The sequence below is a fragment of the Poecilia formosa genome, unplaced genomic scaffold (assembly GCF_000485575.1).
Source record: "Poecilia formosa unplaced genomic scaffold, Poecilia_formosa-5.1.2 Scaffold286, whole genome shotgun sequence".
Classification (NCBI taxonomy): domain Eukaryota; kingdom Metazoa; phylum Chordata; class Actinopteri; order Cyprinodontiformes; family Poeciliidae; genus Poecilia; species Poecilia formosa.
Window position 1 is genome coordinate 624,606 of NW_006800225.1, and position 22,101 is coordinate 646,706.

The 22,101-nt window shown below is 38.2% G+C and overlaps 3 protein-coding genes across 3 annotated transcripts in view; all 3 read right to left on the reverse strand.

Moving 5' to 3' along the window:
* LOC103151580 (ras/Rap GTPase-activating protein SynGAP-like) overlaps positions 1 to 7,486 on the reverse strand; it is a 64,939-nt gene extending 57,453 nt beyond the window's left edge. The window contains exon 1 of the mRNA XM_016681586.1: positions 7,475 to 7,486. The gene's annotated coding sequence lies outside the window, so the exon portion shown is untranslated. The remainder of the gene's footprint in view (positions 1 to 7,474) is intronic.
* On the reverse strand, positions 7,340 to 11,872 carry vps72a (vacuolar protein sorting 72 homolog a). The gene is made up of 6 exons (XM_007571730.2): positions 11,503 to 11,872; positions 10,712 to 10,864; positions 10,274 to 10,394; positions 9,908 to 10,084; positions 8,750 to 8,894; positions 7,340 to 8,400 (listed from the first exon to the last, which is right to left on the reverse strand). The coding sequence occupies exons 1-6, from the start codon at positions 11,617 to 11,619 to the stop codon at positions 8,010 to 8,012; spliced, it is 1,104 nt and encodes a 367-aa protein (XP_007571792.1). The 5' UTR covers positions 11,620 to 11,872; the 3' UTR covers positions 7,340 to 8,009.
* A 1,540-nt stretch (positions 11,873 to 13,412) lies between these two features.
* Positions 13,413 to 21,828, reverse strand: LOC103151582 (leucine-rich repeat and immunoglobulin-like domain-containing nogo receptor-interacting protein 1). Its single transcript, XM_007571732.2, has 2 exons — positions 21,438 to 21,828; positions 13,413 to 16,357 (listed from the first exon to the last, which is right to left on the reverse strand). Exon 2 carries the CDS (start codon positions 16,343 to 16,345, stop codon positions 14,516 to 14,518), a length of 1,830 nt encoding a protein of 609 aa, XP_007571794.1. The 5' UTR covers positions 16,346 to 16,357; positions 21,438 to 21,828; the 3' UTR covers positions 13,413 to 14,515.
* Positions 21,829 to 22,101: the final 273 nt, after the last annotated feature.

The following is a 22,101-nucleotide window of genomic DNA, read 5'->3' on the forward strand; positions in this document are numbered from 1 at the left end:
TATATATATATATATATATGGAAATCCACCTGTGCACTCCATCATTAATATTATGTACCAGTTTTTAATAAACTGGTACATAATATTAACCTGGTTTTTAATAAACTTGTGTTACAGTTCTGTGAAACCTGAACCTTGCTCAGATTTTCTTGTAAGCTCCCCTTAGTCCAACAAGTCGATGCCATCGGCAGCCTAAAAGTTTACTTGCGACAAAATGGGAAATAACTGGACTAAAACAACCCATTGTGTGTCAGTAGGCACTTCCGATTTCTGATAACAAGATCCCCAGGGAGCTGGGAAGCCCAAGGCTCACAGCATAAAAAAAAAAAAGATTTGTCGTGAGTTCATCTCATTTTTGTTATTTAGGAAAATGGACTCATCTGCCGGACTACAGCATTTAGCGTCAGTGTTCACTTTCAGATTAATTAAAAGTGCAGCAATGTTCTGTCTAAGTGCAGTAAACTCCACTGAGATTACAGGGGTGAAAAGGCTGGTCAGAGAGAGGAGGGATGGAGCTAAATCTTTTTCCAAAACAGTTCAGTCTAAGGAGGTAAAAAAAATCTTCTAGGAACTCCTAAAGTGTTGAGGCTATAATGGATGTTAACCATCGAAGCCAGAGTTATGACTGAATGGTGTCATACCAAAGAATGTGCATGTGTAAGAATGACCCAGTCAAAGTCCAGATCAAATCAGAACATTTGATCCTCTCTCTGCAGTTTCTTGAGGTATTTCGCAAAGAAAATGGTCAAAACTTCACTTATGATGTGCAAGAGTCTTGGAGCTGTAATGTCATTGAAAGGTGGATCTACAAGCCAAACTATACTTTTCAAACTGTTATAAATATAAATAATTTGAAACCATGTACTTTAGCCTTCCACTTTACAATTTTGCTGTGCTGTCTGTCTGTTAGTGCCCAAAATGTGCAATGAAGTTGGTGCTTCATGCCAACTTCATTGCATAAAACTCTGAATATATCCTTATGCGCAGTGTTTTAGCACCAGTGTGCAGATCCAGCACCAGTTACTTCTTCATAAATCAGACTAAACTGACTAGAAATGCTCGGGGGGGATTATCTTTAAGTCTGTTGCAGCTGGGAGCCCAGAATGTCCAGTATCTGAGTAAAATGAAAATGGCCAGAGGATAAATCATTAGATTTTGAAGTTTGTGCTCAGTGTGTGCAACAATACTCTCATATTTAGCACTTCCATTTAGAAAACCAGCAAGTTAAACCAAAACCAGTTTCTGGATCTATGGTTGATGTACCTTTAACCTCAGGGAGGGAAAATCATGTGAAGCTGAAGTCTAAGTTAAATGAAGTGGGACTTTTCTGTTTTATTCACACATTAACTGCAGTAAAAAGCACAACATAAAAGGCCGTTTAGACACAGCAAATGCAAGGCTTCTTTTAAATAAACCCCACTGAGGACATGTTTTCACATCTTTGCTTAAAAGGATGAGTTTGGATTGGAAAAATTTAAATATGTCCCTTAAGTACTCACTTTTTGCAGCTGAAAGAATCCCAGCAGCCCAAACACAGACTGCTAATGAATATCAGTGGGTGACTCATTCTGAAAGTCTAATGGGTTTCTGTTCTCATCGCTGAAAAGAACAAAGCTGTGCATTTAGGTCCAGATGTGAGGAGGAAACAGCAATTGTTTTGTTGTCGATTCTGACGTCTGCTCTGTAAACACGTTACATAAATACCTGCCAGTAATTGTCACATCTTCAGGATGTCAGAGATCACTTTGCGGATAAATGTAAAGAAGGTGTTATATAAGTCCCTGGAAACCAATTTGTGACCCCATTAGGGCAATTTTTTATTTTTTTTAACCACATTTATATCACAAACAAAATGTGACCGGTAATTATGGATGTGAGACCATGATAATGACACTCCTTGTTTGTAAATGGCTGGGAAGGTTTGAATCAACGATTTGAAGTTGAATCCAGAGAAAATAAAATAAACAAAAAAGAAAAAGAATCTGTGGATTGCAGAGCTGGTATTAATAGAAAACTGATTGTGAAAAGTCTGTGTATTTTAACTCTACTGTCTTGTTTGTTTACCTTTTATACAGCTATTCATATAAACCACAAAGCAAAGATTATTTAGACAGTTTATAAAAATGCAATTAAACCACAAAATGTACAGATGATATCTGCTTTATTTTACCTTTTTTTTTTTCTTTTTTTTTTAAACATGTGAAAATAGAAATAGCCAATTTCCTGGTGAGATCAAATACACCATGCATCCATCTTTTATTGCAGTAGCATAAAGTCTCATCAGAAAATGGAGAAGAAATATTATGCTGTTTTACACAAATTGAATTATGTAGGGAAAAAAGCTCATGCTAAGAAATTGCTTTGAACAAAATCAATCAATTTCCTTTTCATAGAGATCATCTGTTTATTTTTTCTTAAATAAATTAAAATACAGACAACCATTAGCCTGTTAAATAAAAAAGAAATAATTCTTTTTGAGAACATTCATTTTAAGATTCATACATTTCTACATATTTATACATTAAAGTATGTTTTTTTTTTTTATTGAAAGCCTTCAAAAACAACATTCTTATTTTAGTAACTCAGTCCTACATTGGCTCTTTTTTTTTTAGAGAAGTTTAACCTTTATTTTGAATTCATTTAGTATTTATTTGGGGGATGAGGGGAAATTACACGTTTTACAATTACTATTTTAACAAAACTTGGATAATTGGAAGTAAAGGACTATTTAATATAAACTTAAGTGTTTGATTTGATCAGTGTTCATTCAGTTTAATTACAAAACTGTTCTTTCACATTTCTATTGGGTATATTTGTGAGGCTTGATTCCGCTATAATGGAAAAGACAGGAAAGTATGGGTTTCAATTAAAAAAAAAGTGTGGTTGGAAATAATTAGAAAACTGCTTCTTACTTAAACCTCCCTGCGTCTACCATCAAACTAAAGACGTAATACTGACCAGTTTGGTTGAGGTCTGATGTTTATTTTCCCAACATCCACAGTAAGAACTCGTTTTATCCAGGCATAAAAAATATTCTCCAAAACTCACTTTAAAAAAACTGCTGCAAAATCTTTTCACTCTTAGGCTATTCTGGAGTAAAATATGGATTTGTTTTAAGGCTTTTTTTTTTTACACATCTTTACCAAGGTTGCCAATAAATGTAGAGACCTCTTTGAATGAAAGAAACTTTGAAAAACAAATCAAATATCGAAATCGACTGGGTATTTTCACATACTTTAAAAGACAAGGAAATGTTGCAGGGGAAAAAATGGAGATATGAACATAGAAGCAGATTTTTTTTAAGAGGTCATATATTTAATTATTATTTTTGCATCAAACCCTAAAGATTTAAATCTATCTTGGGACACTCGACTGATTCAGTTCTCCAAACTGCACCACAAAGGAGCAAACTGGAAATGAAACATCCTTACTCTTTTCACTCACAGTTCTCACTCAGTCACCATCAATGTGCAGACACTGAAAATCTCCATGGAAACTGATAAAAGAATAGCCTTTGTGTAAAATGGAAAGGATTGACAAATCACAACCTACAGGACAACTCAGGTGGTCAACAAGGAGCAAACGAGTAAAATAAATCTGGGGGGGAAAAAAATAAAAATCTTTTTCGGATGTTTTTATGGAGATTTAAGGGAAAATATGACAACATTTCCACACAATTAACTCTTACATTACAGCTGTGACGTTGTATTAACATTTCAAATGAAACTCTTGCTCGTCAATTTTTCCCACCATTTCATCTCACGTCTATTGCAGCTGCAATGGATTGATGAGCATCGCCATCAGCGACCTCTGAGTAAATACGAAGGACTGAAAGTTGCACGGATGTTGCAGATAGCAGAACAGAGAGGGTGGGCAACGGAGGAAAGGGGGGGAGGACACAGAGAAGGAGTACAGCACGGAGTACACCACCTACACTCCTCTCCATGGCAACTACCACACTAGAAAGAGCCATAATGCAGCTCGCTCTCTTCCTTCTCTGCAAACTGTTCATTTAGTGCCATGTGCAGGGTGCAGTATGTGGGAGACAAAGCATTCGCCGTCCTGTTTGTAGGAGAGGATTACAGGAATGTGAGAAGCATCTATAACACACACACACACAAAAAAAACCACCACCAACTGAATGTTTAAATGCATACATGCATATGTATGCGTTCGTCGCTCCGGCAGAGACGTCGGCACAGCTTGACGCTGAATTCGTCGTCAGGCACTTGAAGGGACGGCTTGTTATTTTTGAATTAAGACGTTTGGTCTTTTTTATCCCTCAGCAAAGCAAGTGACAAAGTGTGTGGGAGGCAGCTGCTTTCAAATAACCAGTGTTGAGGTTGCCGGAGTTTAAAAGGCGTAATAAAATCTTCCTTCTCCCCCCTCAGTGCAGTCCATGTTTGTTGGAACGAGTGCAATGTGACACCACAATAACACAGTTTGGTGTAATAGTTCCTCCGGTGTCTTGCTATGCGTCAGCATTCAGCTAATATAGCCTGGTGTGATGCGTTACTGTGAAGAATGAACAATAGTGACACAAAGCATCTAGTGCGCTCACAATGTGTGCTAAAATATATTTAGAAATTTAGTAAAAATACAACATCCAACTTTCACTGGAGTGATCTGGATTGATTACCCCCTCCCCCCACCCCCGCGCTTAAAACTGAATGGATAGTTTTCTTGTTTGTATTTGAGCAGAAAAGGTTTGTTTACTTTCAATAAAATCACGTAAAAACTCCACATCCGTCTTCTGTGTGAGCCAAACTGCAGGAAACTGTGTGAACGCAGTAAAGCTCCAACCATGTTAAACACCTGCAAGCTAAGCTGGGGCGCCAACTCCTCCTTGACTTAAAATGAACAAAAGCAATAGAAAACATGTCCAAGGTGCAGCCAACACAAGGGTATTTTTATTATTATTATTATTATTATTATTATTATTTGATGCTTGTGATCTTCTCTGCCTGTATCCAAAACCGCCATTGCTGAGAGGGAAAACAAAAGCAGGAGCTTTTTGGCAGTTAAACAGGCTTGAAGTATCTAGAGCGCTAAAATTACGAGAAGGAAAATCATCAGCGATGATCTTAGAGAAGTAGCTGCTGCTGCGCATCAGTCTAGGCTGTTTAATGCAGCTTCTGAAGTCCAACTTTATGCAGAAAAAGAAGAAAAACGTTTCCATTTTGAAAACATTTGAAGCAGTTACCAATCTCCTCCAGGACGGTTGAGGATGTTAAGAGCAATAACACAGGGCAGAGAAAGAGCTCTGCTCCAAACTCTACAGACCTCAGTAAAACACCGAGTTAAAGTTCATGGCAATGCAACTAAACAAAAAAAACAAAAAATTCTGAAGAAGTAGGACCTGTACAGAACAGCAGCTCAGGGGAAGCCTCTTCTTTCTGAGAAGAGTAACAAGAACTGGCATTGTTTGTTTTGTAAAGCTGGAACAGGATTCCTTGGATTGATGCAACTAAATCTAAAAACATTTAGTAGTATGGAAAAGGCACCATGCAAACTGTAAAACATACAAGGGAGGATTTGCGATGAATCAAATGTGAAGTCTTCCATCTGGCAGAACGAGTCTGGCCAAAGTTAGGTTTTCAACAAGACACCCCAAACATAGCAGCAAATTTACACCAGAATGGCTGCAAATAAAAGTGACTAATAAAAATATCAAATAAATAATGACATAATGATCAAACTGCCTGCCTGCTTAGCCAAAAAGCAAACCTCTTAATTTAATTTAATTTAATTTAATTTCTACATGCTTAACTCTATAATCTTTGTTTAATTATTGCAGAGGTCTCGCTCTTGCAAAGCTTGTAATATCTGGGTAAAATCCACAGCAAATGTTTAACTTAATTCAAAGTTAAGTCATCATAAGAACAGTTAAAGTGGATTCAGGTGATTTTGACAGCAGCATCAGGTCAGGACTAATGAACGTTTGAAGAAAAGTTACAATTTCTCTCTGAAAAAAAAGAGTACAGAATAAAGAACAAATGTCTTCAAAACCAACTTTCTCTGAAGGCTGAAGCTGGTCTAGATGGCCAAAAAGCTGCTGGAGTGATTCTTTGGTCAGGACGTGAGGGGTCAAAGGTGAAACTGTTCTGAAGTCATGCTGAGGGGAAACTTTCTTGCTCGGTCGTTAAAATAAAAATAGAAGAGCTAATGTGAAGCCCCGGAGGGATCAGCACAGCTCTATTGTTCAGGACTGAAGCTCAGGCAATTATCTGCCATTAACCATAAAGCAAGCACATTTTTAAAATGTTTGCTCGCTGTCTGCGTCATTTAAAAGAAGAGTTCTGCGGGGCAAGACAGCGAGCGGTTAGACTTTAATGAAAAATGTTTTCCCGTCACGCCGGAACATTCAGAAAGAAGAAAGGTGTAAAAACTTTGAGCGAATGAAGCCCAGGCATCGCATATAGTATTATCCTCGTGTGTTTAAAGGGGAGGTGTTGTGTAAAATTGACCTTTTCTTTTTAGCTTTATGTCATGTTGCAGATGTATTTCCTCATCAAAAACATTCTGGGAGTGTTGCCATGATTTCTTTCATGCATGTTTAAGGAATCTGTGAATCTCCGGTTTAAACCATTCGACGCTTCCTAAACCAATTGTATTGTTATTAGAAAAGCAATTTCATTTCAGATTAATTTTGAAGATAAACACTTTCCAGGGTTTTAGTTGGAAGACTGGCTGACATCAGCCGCAAACTGCAGAATAAACAGTTTGAAGAAGCATAATTCAAACAACCGATGGCATGTTTGCTAGGTGTTTCATCACAGTTCTTACAGCTGTTACACGTATTTGTTCAGATCTGCTTTAGTGTTGAGCTCTAAACATATTTCCATTCAGCTGTTTACGCAGAAAACGAGGAACTTAGGCATAAATATGCCTGCTGTAGATCGCAAATATGTTTGTCTTGACACAGAAGGCTGAAAAAAGAAAAGAAAAAAAAACTCTGCAAGGTTCTTTTTTTTTATCCAGATCCTGCGTGGTCTTGGGTGGTGGGAAGGTGGAGGACTGTTACTATTTCTTATTGTCAATCCATCACAGGGCAACACAGAGACATACGGGAGAAAAAACATGCACACACGCACCGTGAGCCGAGGCTAATTTGGACATCAGTTAACCTGTCATGTTCTCAGACGGAGGGAGGAAGATGGAGAACCTCGAGAAAACTCTGGATTTGAACCCAGGACCTTTTTGTTTCAAGAAACCAGTTCTAACCACCATGAAGCACAGTCAAGTAGCAATGAAACAGATTTAACTTAAGATCGAAACAGTTAAATTTCCAAAACATGTGCACATCCAAATTCATTCAAAGAAAAGAAAAACATTTAAATCACAGTTTCAACTATTTATTTATTTTTCCTCAGTTATCCCATTTATAGAAGGTACAAAATAGTTACATGTAAAAAAAAGAAAAAAAAGGTGAATATTTAAGTCAAACAGCCTTCAAGTTTGTGGGTGTGCAGACAAATGAAACTGAAATTTATGAAAACAAACTGTAATCACATTTTCATGTAAAAATTCTAGACTTTCCCAGACTGAGCTTTCCAAAGGCAACAAGGGAGGAAATAAGAAAGATACAAGGAATGCAAGAAGGAAAGAGACGCGAGGAAGAACACAAATAAGAAAGTATGGAGATGAGCAAACAAGAAAGATGCAAAGCTAGAATGAAATACACAGAATAAGGAATAAGTTCTGGAAGTACATGGGTGTTTTCATACATATCTAAACGTTGAAAACAATTAAATAAAATTCCAGACTTTTCCAGACTCTGTTGGAACTTTGTGCGCTGTTCTTAGCCGCTCGTCCCTGAATAATATCACTGAAATGTACTCTTCCTACAGCGACCCGTTAAGGTAACTCTTGCAGAGTGGAGAAAAAAGCACCAACTTTATTGAGTCCAGGCAGCGCATCCCATCGTGTGTAGACAGTTTAAATTCTGCTGAGACGCAAAACATTCGCTGACTTCCAGATAGAAAACAAACCCTAAAGCCACTGAAACACTACGTGGTAAACCCACTTTGCTTGACGACCATTTTCTGACGGACTCCCTTCATGGAAGAGGCGTCGCCTCCCGCGCTTGCCGCCGAGCTGCTTGGAAACCCGTGAGCTGCCACGTATTTGCGGTACGCCTCTCGGATGATGCGGAAGGCTCGCGCGTTGGCGTAGGGGATGTCCGTGACCGGGTCCCGGTACAGCGCCGCCTTGTGCGTGACGGGGCAGATCTCCTGAACGGGGATCTGGGGGCCGGCCTGGGCGGCGGGAGGGAAGGTCGCCTCGAAGGCTTCGTCGTCGCTGAACGTTATGTAAGTCCGGGAGCACAGTCCTCCAGTGGGCTGCTGGGACGGCGTGGTGGGATTCTGCGGTGCCGTCTGAGAGACGTCCTGATCCAGCCTGTGGAAAACAAGATTACGACAATCAATAACTGCTGTATGCACTTTATTTATAAAGACCAGGATTTACTTTAATATTGCTTTTTTTTATCTCTTGCTTTGATGAAATCCCAACAGATACCCCTACAGGAGATTTAAAAAAAAACGTAATAAATCTTCTTACTAAATTGCATAACAGCTAAACATGATATAATGTTTTGGCATACGTTAATCTAGAGGAGATTAAATATTTATGGAGCAGATTATACTTGATGCAGACAAAAAAAAATGCATATATTAAAAAGGAGTCGCTTTCATGTCTGCAAATCTACTTTAAAGGTCATCAGAGTCAGACCGGTGGCCACACTTACCCCTCCACGTCAACATTTTCTTCTTTAAGGAGCGAGTGAGAGACCAGGGGCATCAGGACCGAATGGTAGCGGATGGTCGGTCCCTCGAAGCGACGCTTCTTATGGACTTGCTTCTTCTTGTCTGCTTCCAGACGCTCGTAGTTCTCTACAAAGAGAAACCGGAAACACTTTAGGATTCGGACTGCAGGCAAAACGCCTGAGAAAATGAAAATCCACCACTTTATTGACTAAATAAAGAGAACAACAAACATGTGCAAAATATGAACAAGATACATGTAGATCTTAGTTACTTAGAACAGTAAAGTCAAAAATAAGTTATTGATCAAAAGTAAGATTAAACGTAACGGAATAGCTTTTTTTTTTTTCTTTTTCTGGTCAATCAAGAAGTGAAGCCAGTACGTCTCGTAAACATGTTGACATATTTCATCTCATTCTATCTCATAGTTATTTCTTACAGCTGGTAGAAACATTAAAACCAGTTTCTCACAAAATCTAAACATTACTGAACTGAAAAAAAGTCATTTCTAACACAGGTTGTTAAGGATTTATGAAAATAAAATAAAAGCTCTGCAGAAATTCAGTACACTGTCAGAGGTCACTTGACAGTTGTCATATCAGCACTCAATCACTGATGTCCTAAACAAATCCTAGAGACGGTTTATATAAGCTGATCCTTCAGCTTTCACCGTTCTTCTGAATATACTTCATATCTTTATTTTTAGAAGACCTTTATTTGTTTTGTTTTATTTAAGAACTACTATCATCCCTTTTGTTGGATCATATTCTTTTTATTCTACTTCATTTCCAGCTGGGAAGGTACTGAATTTTAAATTTTCATCAGCTGTAAATAATAATCAAAATTAACAGATGTAAAGACTTTAAAACTATATCACTTTGTGTGTCATAAACCTGTCGGAATTTCACTTTTTAAAGTTAATTACTGGAATAAATTCACTTTCATTAAAATTCCAATTTATTGAGATGCACTTGGAGTATTTGCTTCAATGCAAGAGTCAAAGGAATATTCCAATATCATTTATTAAGCAGCATGTCTGCTGTCATTACTTTCATCTATTCGTATTGCTGCTCCTGCAGAGTTTCATCACCCGTTCTCTCAACACACAACGGGAAATACTGAGTTCTTGAAAAGGTTCTCACCCAGAGACCGAATGTTGACCTCAGCTGTGATCTTAGCCTCTGCCAGCAGCTCCTCCTGGGTCAAAGGTCGGTCCCGGTGAGCGCCTCTCCGTCTCCTAGGAGCGTCCTGACGCTCCTGTAGGCGAAGGTTGGTCTTCCTGGTGTGTTCACTGGTGGACTGTCGCACAGACTTCCGAGCTACAGAGCGGCAGAGACGTCATTTAATTACAAACCCAAAACTGACCCATTCCCTGAAGTAATTCTCATACAATAATCATGTGCTTATTATAATTATTTGTGGAACGATTACTTACTAGGATTATTTACAAAAAGAACTTGGACTATTAAACATAATTTAAGGGGAAGAAAATAATTTTTGCAACTTACGTTCAGCAAAATCGTGAAATTCTTGAGGAATCCTCCTTTTGAGCTCCACTTTGGTTTTCTCTGTCCTCTTCTGCTCCTCATTGGGTTTTTTAGGTTTGGGTTTTGCCACCTTTATAGGCTCCTTGGAATAAATATAAAATATATGCCATACTAATTACTGACACCCAGGCGTAAACAGAACACGCTGCATGTCAGCTTGGGGTTTCACCAGTATATAATAGAGAAGATGGCCCTGCAGATGATAGTGATGGCTGATAGTAGCTTATGCGCCATGCTGTTAAAATCCTGATCTAGACTGTTTTTTTTTTATATTCAAGTTATTCTTTTAGATTGTGTTAGAGCTCGTAAAAATGTTTGTTTTAAAAATGCTTTCAGAATGTTTCATTTGTAACTAACTTAAATGACTTAGAGGCTTAATGCCGAAAACTCCTAAAATACCTTATAAGCTTTTGTGACGACCCGACTCTTCCTCCGAGGAGCATCTTCCTCCTGGTCGCTGTCGGGCTCCTCACCCTCGTCGATATCAAAGTCGCTGTCCACCTCATCCTCTGTGTCCGAGTGCTCTCCGTGATATTCATCATCTCCCGATTCCTGAGAGCAGACAAATGGAGCCGTTCAGATAACATGACGAGAAGTAATAATGAGAATTTTAAAAATATATATTATCATTCAGGTTAGTTAAGCCTCTCCAAGGATTAGGGCGATGATACTATTGAAATGTGGTCAAATATAATGTTAAATGAAAAAACAGATGTTCAATACACAACTCAGATTCATACATGCAGGCTGAAAAGCATTATTGTTTAAATACTGATATCCGTGCTGCTATAACGTTACGTACAAATAAATTATTGACTTTCTTCATACATTCAGAAGGCTCAAAACTAGTTTACATTTATACTTTCATGTTTTTATGTTCCATCTTGCATATCTGTTTAAAAATGTTTTACACAGATGCAAAACATTTGCATCTGTGTAAATGTTTTATTTTTTTACAAATAAAAATATATACGAAATATCGCAAACATTATATACATGCTTTGAATCAATTTATACTTTACCTATAATCTCTTACACTCTTATATAGGAAGGTAGCAAAATTAGTTGCATTTGTTTGAAGCACGAAATATTTTAAAAGTGACACAGTTAAGACGTTTACTTCCCGTATCTAGGTAGTTCTGAACTATGAAGGTATTTATCTTTTTTTTTTTTTCGGTGTAATTTCTTACATCGTTGAAGCCTCCGTATGTTGTTTTGTAGAACTCATCCTCTTCTTCAGCATCCAGGAGTTTGGACATGCGGTTTCCCGCAGTCTTCCTCGGTTCCCGTCCAACTGCCAGGCTCATAGCTCCGAGCAATGCTAATCAACCTTAGCTTCTGTTTGTGCTGCTTGTTAATGTGTGGTCGTTTTGCTTTGATAAACTAAATTAATCTTTTTGTTGCCATGTTTATTTTATAATACTCTACCACCCCACGTCCAACTCACCAAATAGGCAAATCTCGATTTATTCAATAGAAAAACTCTATCGAACAGGGTGCTAACTGCTAAGCCCAACCGTAGTAGCAGAAAAGTTTTACTTCCGGGACACTCTGCGTACGTCAAGCCTATCGGCTCAATGGATTTTCAAAATAAAGGAACTTTGGACCTTGCTGATTTATTTTCTAATTCAAAATATTAGAATATGCGCTACGATGAGGATTGTTTGTCAAATAAATAAATAAATAAATAAATAAATAAATAAATAAATGAATGAATGAATGAATAAATAAATAAATAAATAAATAAATAAATAAATAAATATAAGATAAAACTTCTAAGCAATTATTAAGCATACTTTTTAGTGGAAAGTTTACATGTCTTTATATGTCTTTGTTATAGTAAATATAAATATGCTTTAAATATCTTGTATATCTTAAATACTGTGTTTTCGTATGCGGATAATCATCATAATAGGCAGAAATAAAGACTTAAAGTCATCAGTTTGTCTGTAATTAATCTATATATAATGTTTTATTTAGTAAATTATTGAAATAAATGTATACCTTTCAATAATGTTCTAATTTATTGAATGGGACTGCTCTGACGTTGTGTTGCACCTAAAACAATCTGAAAATGTAAATCCAGTAGTTTCATGATTGATTCCCTTAGTAAAGGTAATACATTATGTCACTGTGGCTTTTAATTAAAAAATAATAATTAAAACAAAAGATTTATTCCATTTTAATTTTTGCAGAGTTTTTTGTAACTTAAAATGAAGCTTGCACTGCCGGTTACCTTTTTAAATCAAACCCCGTGGGATCCAGAAGTTTAAAAATATCTCCATATGAGATTTATTTACTTATTTATTGTACTCAGCTCCAAAACCTTCAATGCAAGATGCTTTTTTTGTTTTGTTTTAGCTCTACTGTACTGGAGGCTTGTTGAACGTTACTCTGGAAACAACTTGCTTCTTCTGTCTAAGCCCCTTGCTTGACACTGTCAGAGTTATTGTATTGTCATGGCAACAACATCACTTTTCCAACATCAGAGAAACAAAAGCTGACGGGATTATGGGCTGTGGTCTTGATAGTAAATGAAAAGCATCATCAGTCAGTTGTTAAAAGCAGTCATTTATTTTATTTTTACAAACACATGTATGTGTTCACAGCATGTGCAGCTATAGCTCCACTTTCTGGTGGATGCCTCTGATTACTGCTGTAGTAAACACGTCCTAAAACTGTGAGCAGAAATTGAAAGTTGTGACCTCAGAACTGATTCTTTACCCTTTGGATGCTGAGCAAAATGACATCTTCTTTCCCACAGTACTCACTCTGAAACTCAACAGTCTTTCAGTGGAAATAGACCCAAATCAATATTTTTCAATGAATAATCATTTTAATTCATGCAGCCCTCAGGTATTATTTAAAAAAAAACATTGCACCATAAACATGTTGAATAATGTACAATGCATGTGACAATGTAAAAAAAATAAATAAATAACCATTGAGAAATACCATAACCTTAACATAAGGCCAGGATCCCTTTTGGCATTTTATTTAAGGTCTAAAAAGAATCACAAGTTACATTATTGGCCATTATATTCCTCCTTTAAAGTACAAGTAAAAACACAAGTAAGCAAGCCATCTTTTGTTTTTGTTTTTTTTTGTCTTTGACAGCCTACATATTTATTTGATAAATGGTAAAGATGTGTGAAAAGCCTTAAAATCAATTTCTCTCCTACTGCAGCACCATTTCACAGTTCCAGTTCTAAATGTTTAACTTTGAATGTAGATATTTGTAAGATTAGGCACAGTTTTGTATCCATTTTCTAGACTTATTAATATTAACAAAAGTGACTCATTTGAATGACATGTTTCCCTGTGTTTCCCATTTTTAAAGGCAGCCAAGACAAATCCGCATCTGTTTTATAACATATTCTGACAAACAGAAGTCACGGAGGCTGGATGAAAAGTTAATCAGCATTATAATTAACTTTAACATTAAAGGATGCGTTAAAAGACTTGCTATTCATTTTATAGTATTTATATAAAATACACAAACTGCAGGATCCAGTGACACCTGAGAATCAATTAAAGTGGCTCGTTAAAGTTTACACACAGCTAAAACCAGAAGTTTACATTCTCTGACTTAAAAGACTCTTTTCTGTTTCACTGTCTGGAGTTAAATCAGACCAAATTTTGTTTGTTTTAGGTCAGTTCGAAGGACCAAAATGATGTCTACTCGCTAAATGCCAGAAATAGTGAGAGAGAAAAAAAAAAACTGTGATAGATTTATTTATTATGCCTTCAAAATTAGACTGTCAAAAAAAAAAAAAACAGGACAGGCAGCTGAAAGTAAACCAGAAATAGGTATCGGCCAGAAAAAAAATCTGATTGATACATGTTTTGCTTTTATGTCTTAATCTCTCCAGATTTTATTTATGCCCTGTCAGAGCTGTTAGTTCTTTAATGACATGCAAAGTGTTTTTCTTCTACAAGAGGAAACAAGCGTGAAAAAAAATCCTTGTCAATAAAGATATTTTTTTTAGAAACTCAACTTAAAATCCTCACATTGTGTGTAATACGTCATGTCATGCTCGCATTCTTTTAACTTGTCAGACACTGCTAAAAGTACATGGGAGTTAGTAAAAGGTAATCATTTCTTACATTAAATTCAAACATCTCAAATAGTCAAATGCATTTTATTTGTTCTCATCCAGCCACATCTTATGAAAAATATGTTTTTCGGTTTATCAAACGGACTCATATGAGTTTCATGGTGAACCTGCTCGTCTCCATGTAGTTTGACGTCCCCGTGTTGCTGTTGGACATGGCGCTGCGTGGCACGTAGGCGATCGTTGCCGTGTGCTTGATTTGCCCCTTTCCTTTGCTCCAGAAGAACATGAAAACGAAGCACACGGACACCGAGCCGAAGAATGAGACGAATCCGATCGTCGCCGCTATCAGAAGAGTCTTCACATCAAACGGGAGCTTCTCATCTCCATCCACTCCGGGGGGAGAGGAAGGAAAGGCAGGCCAGCCTTTAAGACGAAAGTGTTTTTTAGGAGATGATGGCAAGGCTTGGACATGAAGGCTGACGCGCAGGCTTTCATTTCCCGCTGCATTGGACGCCACGCAGATATAAGTGCCGCTATCGTGTGGCTGAGCGTAGCGCACTTCCAGGGAGCCGTTGGAGAGGGCCCGTATCCTGCCAACAGGCGAAACCTGCCTTAGTTGGGGATTAAGCCAGCTGACAGATGGCTGGGGGTCACCTTCTGAGCTGCAGTGAAACACCACCGAGTGTCCTTGATTCACTCTCACATCTTGGGGCCTCCAGTCCACAATCCGAGCCTGCCGGCAGGTGAGCAGGCTCGGTAGTTCATCCTCGGAGAACTCCAGGAAATTCCAGCCCTGCAGCTGGGTGGAAGTCATGCAGGTTGGCAGACGCCCACCAAAGTTCACGTACAGCCGCCTTCGAGCCACCCAAAGCAGGCGGCAGTCACACGCGAGGGGGTTGTTGTCGAGCCCCAGGCTTTTTAAGGTGATCACTGAATGGAAAGACCCCGCCTCGAGTGTGGTGAGAAGATTTCGCGAAACGTTCAGCACACTTAAATATCCCAAACCTTTAAACGCTCCGGTTTCGATGCTTGCCAGTGAGCCGCTGACGAGATGAAACTCTTGGAGCCGGAGTAAGTCTCCAAGCAGGTTCCCATGGATGTAAGTGATAGGGTTGAAAGAAAGGTCGATGGACACGAGGTAAACAAGGTGATGCAAAGCAGCGTACGGTACCTCTTTGAGGTTGCAGTGCTTGATGGATAAGGATGTGAGATTGAGGCCGAACAGACTGTTTCCTGACAGAGTCTCCAGCCTGGGGAAATGTGCAACGACGAGCTCCTTTAGGTGCAGCAGAGGGTAGAAAGAGTAGTTTGGCAGCGAGATGAGGTCCAGCTGGTGAATGTGAAGGCTTTTTAACACACTCAACTGAGTGAGCGCCTCGGTTGGCACAGCAGTGAGGTTAGAGCCATCAAGGTCCAGCCTCTGTAGGCCACTCAGTCCGGCGAAGGCTTGATTAGAGATAAAAACAAAGTCGTTATTGTCTGCTAGGAAAACCTGCAGAGATCCTAAATCTGTGAAGGTGAAGTCTAAGAGGACAAGAATCTCATTGCTGCTTATATCTAGCAGCTGCAAGTTCTTCAAACCAGCAAACACTCCCACGGAGATGATCCTGAGGTGATTGCGAGAAAGACGCAGCGTGAGCAGATTCTGCAGGCCGAGGAAGGCTTCCGCTTCCACCAGCGCCAGTAGATTGTCACTTAAATCGAGGTGTAAAAGCCGAGTTAGTTTGTGAAACTGCTGATTCATCAGAGTCTTGATCGTGTTGTGGGTCAGGTTGAGCAGCTCGGCATCTTGGGGGAGACCGTCAGGCACGGCGCCCAGCTGAGCGCCGGAGCAGTTTGCCTCCAGAGCGGCGGCGTTGCAGCGACAGGACGGCGGACACAGCCAGAGGGACTCGGACGGTAGCGCCACCCCTGCAGCCAGCAGATACACAGCTCTCCAGTACAAACACAGGTGGGCTGCAGTCCCCTTAAACATCTGGAGACCTGCCTGTACGTGAGAGGAAAAGACAGTGACGCATGTTTAGTACATCTCAGAATGAAAATACGTCTTCTATACCCTTTTGAAGTGTTAGAAACTAGATATCGATCATTTCCTCTTGGCTGAAATGGTGAATGTTTATTATTCTGAATGTCTTTGATGTAAAAGACATGTAAATAAGGGTCACTAAGTTGATTTCCTGATAGATTTCTGCCATTTCTGTGCTATATTTAAGCACGCTACTAATCTTTAATCTCTAACAACTAACTTTTTACACTAAATAGGGATTACAGTCAATTCAGATTTTCCTTGAAGACCTACAAAGCTGTGAAAAAATATTTGTCACTTTATGGATTTCCTGTGCTTCTGCTTTTTGTTAATCAATCAATCAATCAAATTGTATTTGTATAGCACATTTCAGCAGCAAGGCATTTCAAGGTGCTTTACATAATTAAAAACAAAATAAAAACACAGTCACAGTAAATGTCACACTTCTGTTTCAAATCATCAAACTCATTTTACATAAAACAAATATAACTGCGAAAAAAAATAACATTTTGAAATTATGATTTTATTATCCAAACCACCCAAACACTGTGTGAAAATATAATCTAACTTACTAAATCCCATCTCATGTTTAACAAAAATATAGTGAAGATCTCGGAAAGTTAAAAGCTAATATTCTGTGAACTGACAAAATAAAAATGGGAGGAAGGCATCCTGTTATACCTGATGTAAAGCAAACACATCATTTTAAGATAAAAAAAAAAATAAAGTCACTCCAACAGACAAGCATGGCAGTTGCAGTATGATGATCAGGGCTGTTTCAGGATCTCTATTTGACAGCAGAAATCCTGAAGGAATATGTGCGGACATCAGTTTGTGATCTTCAGCTTAACCAGATTCGGTTTATGCTGCAAGAAAATGACCCAAAGTACAAGTGCAAGTCTGTTCCTGAACAGTTCAAAACATAAGAAGAAAAACCAAAATGAAGACTTATAGATTGGCCGAGACGTTTTCGGGTCTTCAGTCTTACAGAGATGCTGCGGTATTACGTAGAAAAGGTAATTCGTCCTTTAAACTCTACAATGTTGCAGAATTGAAGTAATTAATCAAGGAAGAGTCAACCAAAATTCCTCCACAGCATTAAAACGACAAATTTACAAACAAGCAGTTTTACGGGTTAGGAGGCTTTTTCCCCCCTATTGATACGTCTAATCATTATTTGAAAGCTCTTTTGTTTTAAACTCTGATTATTTTTGTAAAATATCAAAGTTTTATTCATGATCTGAAACGTAAAATGGGCAGAAAGGCAAGAAGGAAGGGAACATTTGAATTTCACAGCACTGAATTTATGAAGTCAGCTTGATTAAATCACAAGCAGGTCTGTCTCCTAGGAAACAAACCATAAAGAAACGAAGAAGAACTCAAGACTCCTGCAAAGTACTGCATGATTTCACAGTAAGATTTTATAGGAAGCTGCTACTTTGGTCGTCAAAAGCGCATACAACAAGAAAACAAAGCACTTCATGCTGAGAGTTACATATTTTATGTTTTTAATTAATTAATTACCAAAGAACGCAGGTAATTTAACACTTAACAACCCTCGGACAGCTCAGTTTTGCTGTTTACTTCTGGTTCTTTAGAAGCTGTGGTTAAAAAAAAGTAGAAGAAAAAAGAGTAAAATGAAAAGTGGAGATATATATTATGCATTTTCATTTGTAAACTCCTGGCTTCAACATGAGAAAGACGACCTAAGGAAGTCACCAAGCACTCTGTGTTGTGTTGAAGGGAGATAATGACAGCCTCAAGTCAAAGCAGATTAAAAAAAAATTGTTTTTGCTACAACTGATGGTGGCGAGGTAACCTTAGCAACACAGATTGAGGCTGCAGTCCAAAGGACGGTTTTATTTTAGCTTGACAGCGCTTGCAGGATTTATAAGAAAGAGAAAACAGTAAAACAAAGAGCAGGCTGTAAAGCCAGTGTGCTCTCGTCTGATGTGTGCACATAGAGTGATAAAGAGAGTAAACCGGCGCCACAGGAGTCTTCACATTGAGCCTGTGTTTCATCTCTTTAGCCATCGTTTCTTCTCTTCACATCTTTCAGTGCTTTTGTGAGCTTTTTTGTTTTTTTTCTTCCTTATTTATCTGTGACACATATGCTAATGTCGCAGCTTGAGAGTTTGCGCTGGCATTTCTCAACGCTGAGAAACGCCAGCAAATTCATCGCAAAGAGCTTTGTTAATTTAAAAGGTTGAGATTTAAACAAAACCCATGTTCTCTGCATTTTCATAGCACTTAGTTATCAGCTAGCATATCAGTTTTAGGTTTAGCTGCAAAAGCTGAGATCACTTCTCCAAAATGTAATCAGCACACTGACTGCTTTGTCAGAGTGGCAGATGTAGTTTAGAGCTCTTCTAAAAAACTGTTTAATTTATCATCAGGAAAACTGAACATTGAGGTTTAGTTGCAGTGAAGATCGTTACACATGCAGTGGTTTTGAAAATATTGACCGCAGTCAGCATATTATCTTATTATTGTGATTTTAGGCCATAAAAAGTAACGTCTTCATCATTTAATATAGCACTTATGTACAATGAAAGAAGATTAAAGAAATATTTCAAAGCTCGTACTTTGTTGAAGCACTTTTTAATTTAATTTCAGCATTCAGTCGAGGAATCGATCAACATCCCACCTTGGCAAGGTTTGCAGTTCTACCCGGCGAATTTTCTCCAAATCTATCAGATTACGATGAGCTATCTCATCCAAAACCAACTGAGGTGTCAGGCCGAGAAGTGTAATTTGACAGAAAAAGAGTTCTTTCTTCATCTCCTGTAATCTCCAGATTACAGGAGATTATTATCATATATACATAAACGGTTCTCATCTGAAATGTTGCTGTCTGCCTCTCTGCAGCCCATCTTGTCTTTTCCTCCAGTTTGGAGAAACATCCACTTTCTGTAATGTCTCTGTTGCGCCCGTTTCTCAAATTATTAGTCTTATTGCCATGTATAATCCTGTACGTTGTGTGTCACTGCTCTGACTGCTTTGTAAAACTAACATCTATTCAATCCTTTGCAACCTTCCTGCATGTGCAGTTGACCTTTATTTCATCCGATTTACCATGACTGATAACTGTGGGCTGAATAAGACTGAGCATTGAAACTGTTGTACTTCAACAAAGTGTTAATGCATTTGTTATTTGATATTTTCTCTTGAACTGTACAGAATAATAATTGCGTGCAAAAAGTTTCTAAATTATGTATCCCAGTGAAATCTGCAGCAAAAACCTCTGATGTGAGCAGAGATTATTCAAAGCCACTGTCATGCCACCAGTGCAGAGCTTGCTTGAAATTAGATGTGGTTGCATCTTCTGATTCTTCTCCAGAAGTGATACATTTTGGATAATGATCCTTCACTCACAGTTCTGTCAAAGATCACTGAACTGCACGACAAATCAAATTAAAACTTCCAAAAGCAAAATCTTTCAGTTTTCCAGAGGCAATTCAGAGATGATCTCAGTGTATTTATTATTGTAACGATCTACAGTCTTACTGGTTAAAGTTATAAAGAGGGGGCAGAAAAGAAATCTTTCGGTTTTTTTATGACAAAAACATCCTTAAATGATGACTGTTTATATGGATTTTCTAATGAAAGCCTTTAAAACTGAGTGTCCTTTATTGCTCAACAAATAAAAACCTTTTTAAAAAAATCTAAGCATGTCAAAGTTAAAAAACAGAACATTTTGTCACAGTCCAAAAACATATAAACATATATATAGAGTCCAAATTGTAGCATAGTTACTAAAGAGTTGTATTGTATTAGTTGTATCTTATCTGTTATTTACATTCATAATGTCATTTTGCCACAATCAATGCAAAACAAAATCTGTGTTGACTTTTTTTTTTTTTACTGAGACATTAATCTCTATTGTCTGAGTAAAAGAGTCTAAAAAATACCATTCATGTTACTGGGATATAATCCTCTTGTCATAAAATATCAGACGCATTAATGCGGTGACAGTAGGGGGCTGAAGTTTGGAGCAGAGATCGTGGCTTCATTATTCCTAGAACTATGATCATATAACAGATAAATATGTGCCGTAATATCAGGAAAGCCTGTTAGAGGTTCTAACATTTCTTTCCTCAACCTCTGAATCCTCCTAAACTCCATTCATTCATTTATACATGGTTGGGCAGTTGCAAAACCCACCAGCAGGGGGCAGAATAAGTAGCGAATTGTATGCGAGTTTATATCAACAGCAGAGATGATCTGTTACTGGGAAAAACGCCCAGTTTCTGTCACACACACACACACACACACACACACACACACAGTGAGTTATCCCTCTTGTCTGTGAGTGTGATTATTCCGTGTGAGCACGAAAACAACAATCTCTTTAAAAGCTAAACAGAACCCTCAGATACAGCAAACTGACTGCAGGTGTGACGAAGTCCAGCTCATCAGAAAATGTGAGACTTGCTTGTAAAAAATCTCTTTAAGCTGCCAGAAAAAAAAAAGAGATAGAAACAAAAACAAGTGACATATAAAGTGTGATCTGTGTTGGCAGAACTGCGCTCATAACTTCCAGTGCTGTACAGAGCACACCAGAAAAAGAAACATGAGAGGAATGGGAATTTTTTTTCCCTCAGCTTTTGCAGAAATAATAATTCATCTCAAAGGACATAACGTACATTTTACCTCTCCTGTAAATTTCTCTTCCTTGTGCAATGCTGCTTCTTCCAAATGCATCTAGTTTAAAATCTGTGCTGTTTCTTTTGCCTGGTAAGATTTTTTTCCAGGAAACTGAAGTAGTCTTGATGATGTTTGTTGTTTGGATGAAGCATCTGATAATGATGATGATGATGATGATGATGATGATGATGATGATGATAGCAGCTCTGCACATCTCAGAAACCATTACTCAATTTGAAAATATGTTAATCTATTTATTTATTTTTTTTACTGTTGCTGTAGTTTCTAACTCAAACACAGGCACATTGCCTCACTTAGCAAACATTATCACAATGATTTTTTCTTTTTTTTTTTTGGAGTAAAGAAAAGAAAAAAAACAAACATGGCAACTCACCTTTTCTTCAAATCGAACTGCTTGTCATTCTGGTCGCTCACTTTTTAAATGCAAATCTCTTTCCTTGCTGTTGTTGTCTGAAGTGAACACGAGCAGAGATGATTCAGACGCCGCGTCCAAGTAAAACAAGCAGTTTGAGAGAGCAAACACGCAAGGAGCAACAAGAAAGCTTCCTCCTCCTCTCCTTCCCTCCCCCCCATCGTGAGAATGCAAACTCCTGAGGAAGCGTGATGCTGCAGCTCGCTTGCCTCTCCGTCCTCATGGCAACAACAACATCCCGGCTGTGGATGTGGAGAGCGTGCAGGGGGATTATATGCAATAGCTGCTGGACTCCCTCTCCAACACACGGCTCTTGGATGGCAGGATGCAGGTCTGCCCATCGCTTGGGATGTCGAAGCAACACCTGACGGGGAAGAGTCCGAGCAACAGACACCTGACAGCCGTCACAACCTGTAGAAAGTTTGCAAAACTGATACAGATTGAAAATAGTGCTTTTGCACATGCATTCTGGTTGATCTGAGCTTTTTGGTATTGCACTTTTAGTTAGTAATCCATCTAGATTAATTATGTCATTTATAATAAATAATTTTCAACACCAAATAGGTCTAATAATTTTTATTTTTGTGGTACGGAAAGTGGTGGAATGAAACAGAAATCTTAATAT

What these genes read in the sequence shown, in the direction of transcription:
- LOC103151582 (XM_007571732.2), bottom strand. Translation starts at nt 16,345, where the DNA reads ATGTTTAAGGGGACTGCAGCCCACCTGTGTTTGTACTGGAGAGCTGTG.
- vps72a (XM_007571730.2), bottom strand. Translation starts at nt 11,619, where the DNA reads ATGAGCCTGGCAGTTGGACGGGAACCGAGGAAGACTGCGGGAAACCGC. An exon ending in TCGTCACAAAAGCTTATAAG is followed by an intron (nt 10,395 to 10,711) that starts GTATTTTAGGAG and finishes ATTTATTCCAAG; the next exon opens with GAGCCTATAAAGGTGGCAAA. An exon ending in ATTTCACGATTTTGCTGAAC is followed by an intron (nt 10,085 to 10,273) that starts GTAAGTTGCAAA and finishes GCCGCTCTGTAG; the next exon opens with CTCGGAAGTCTGTGCGACAG.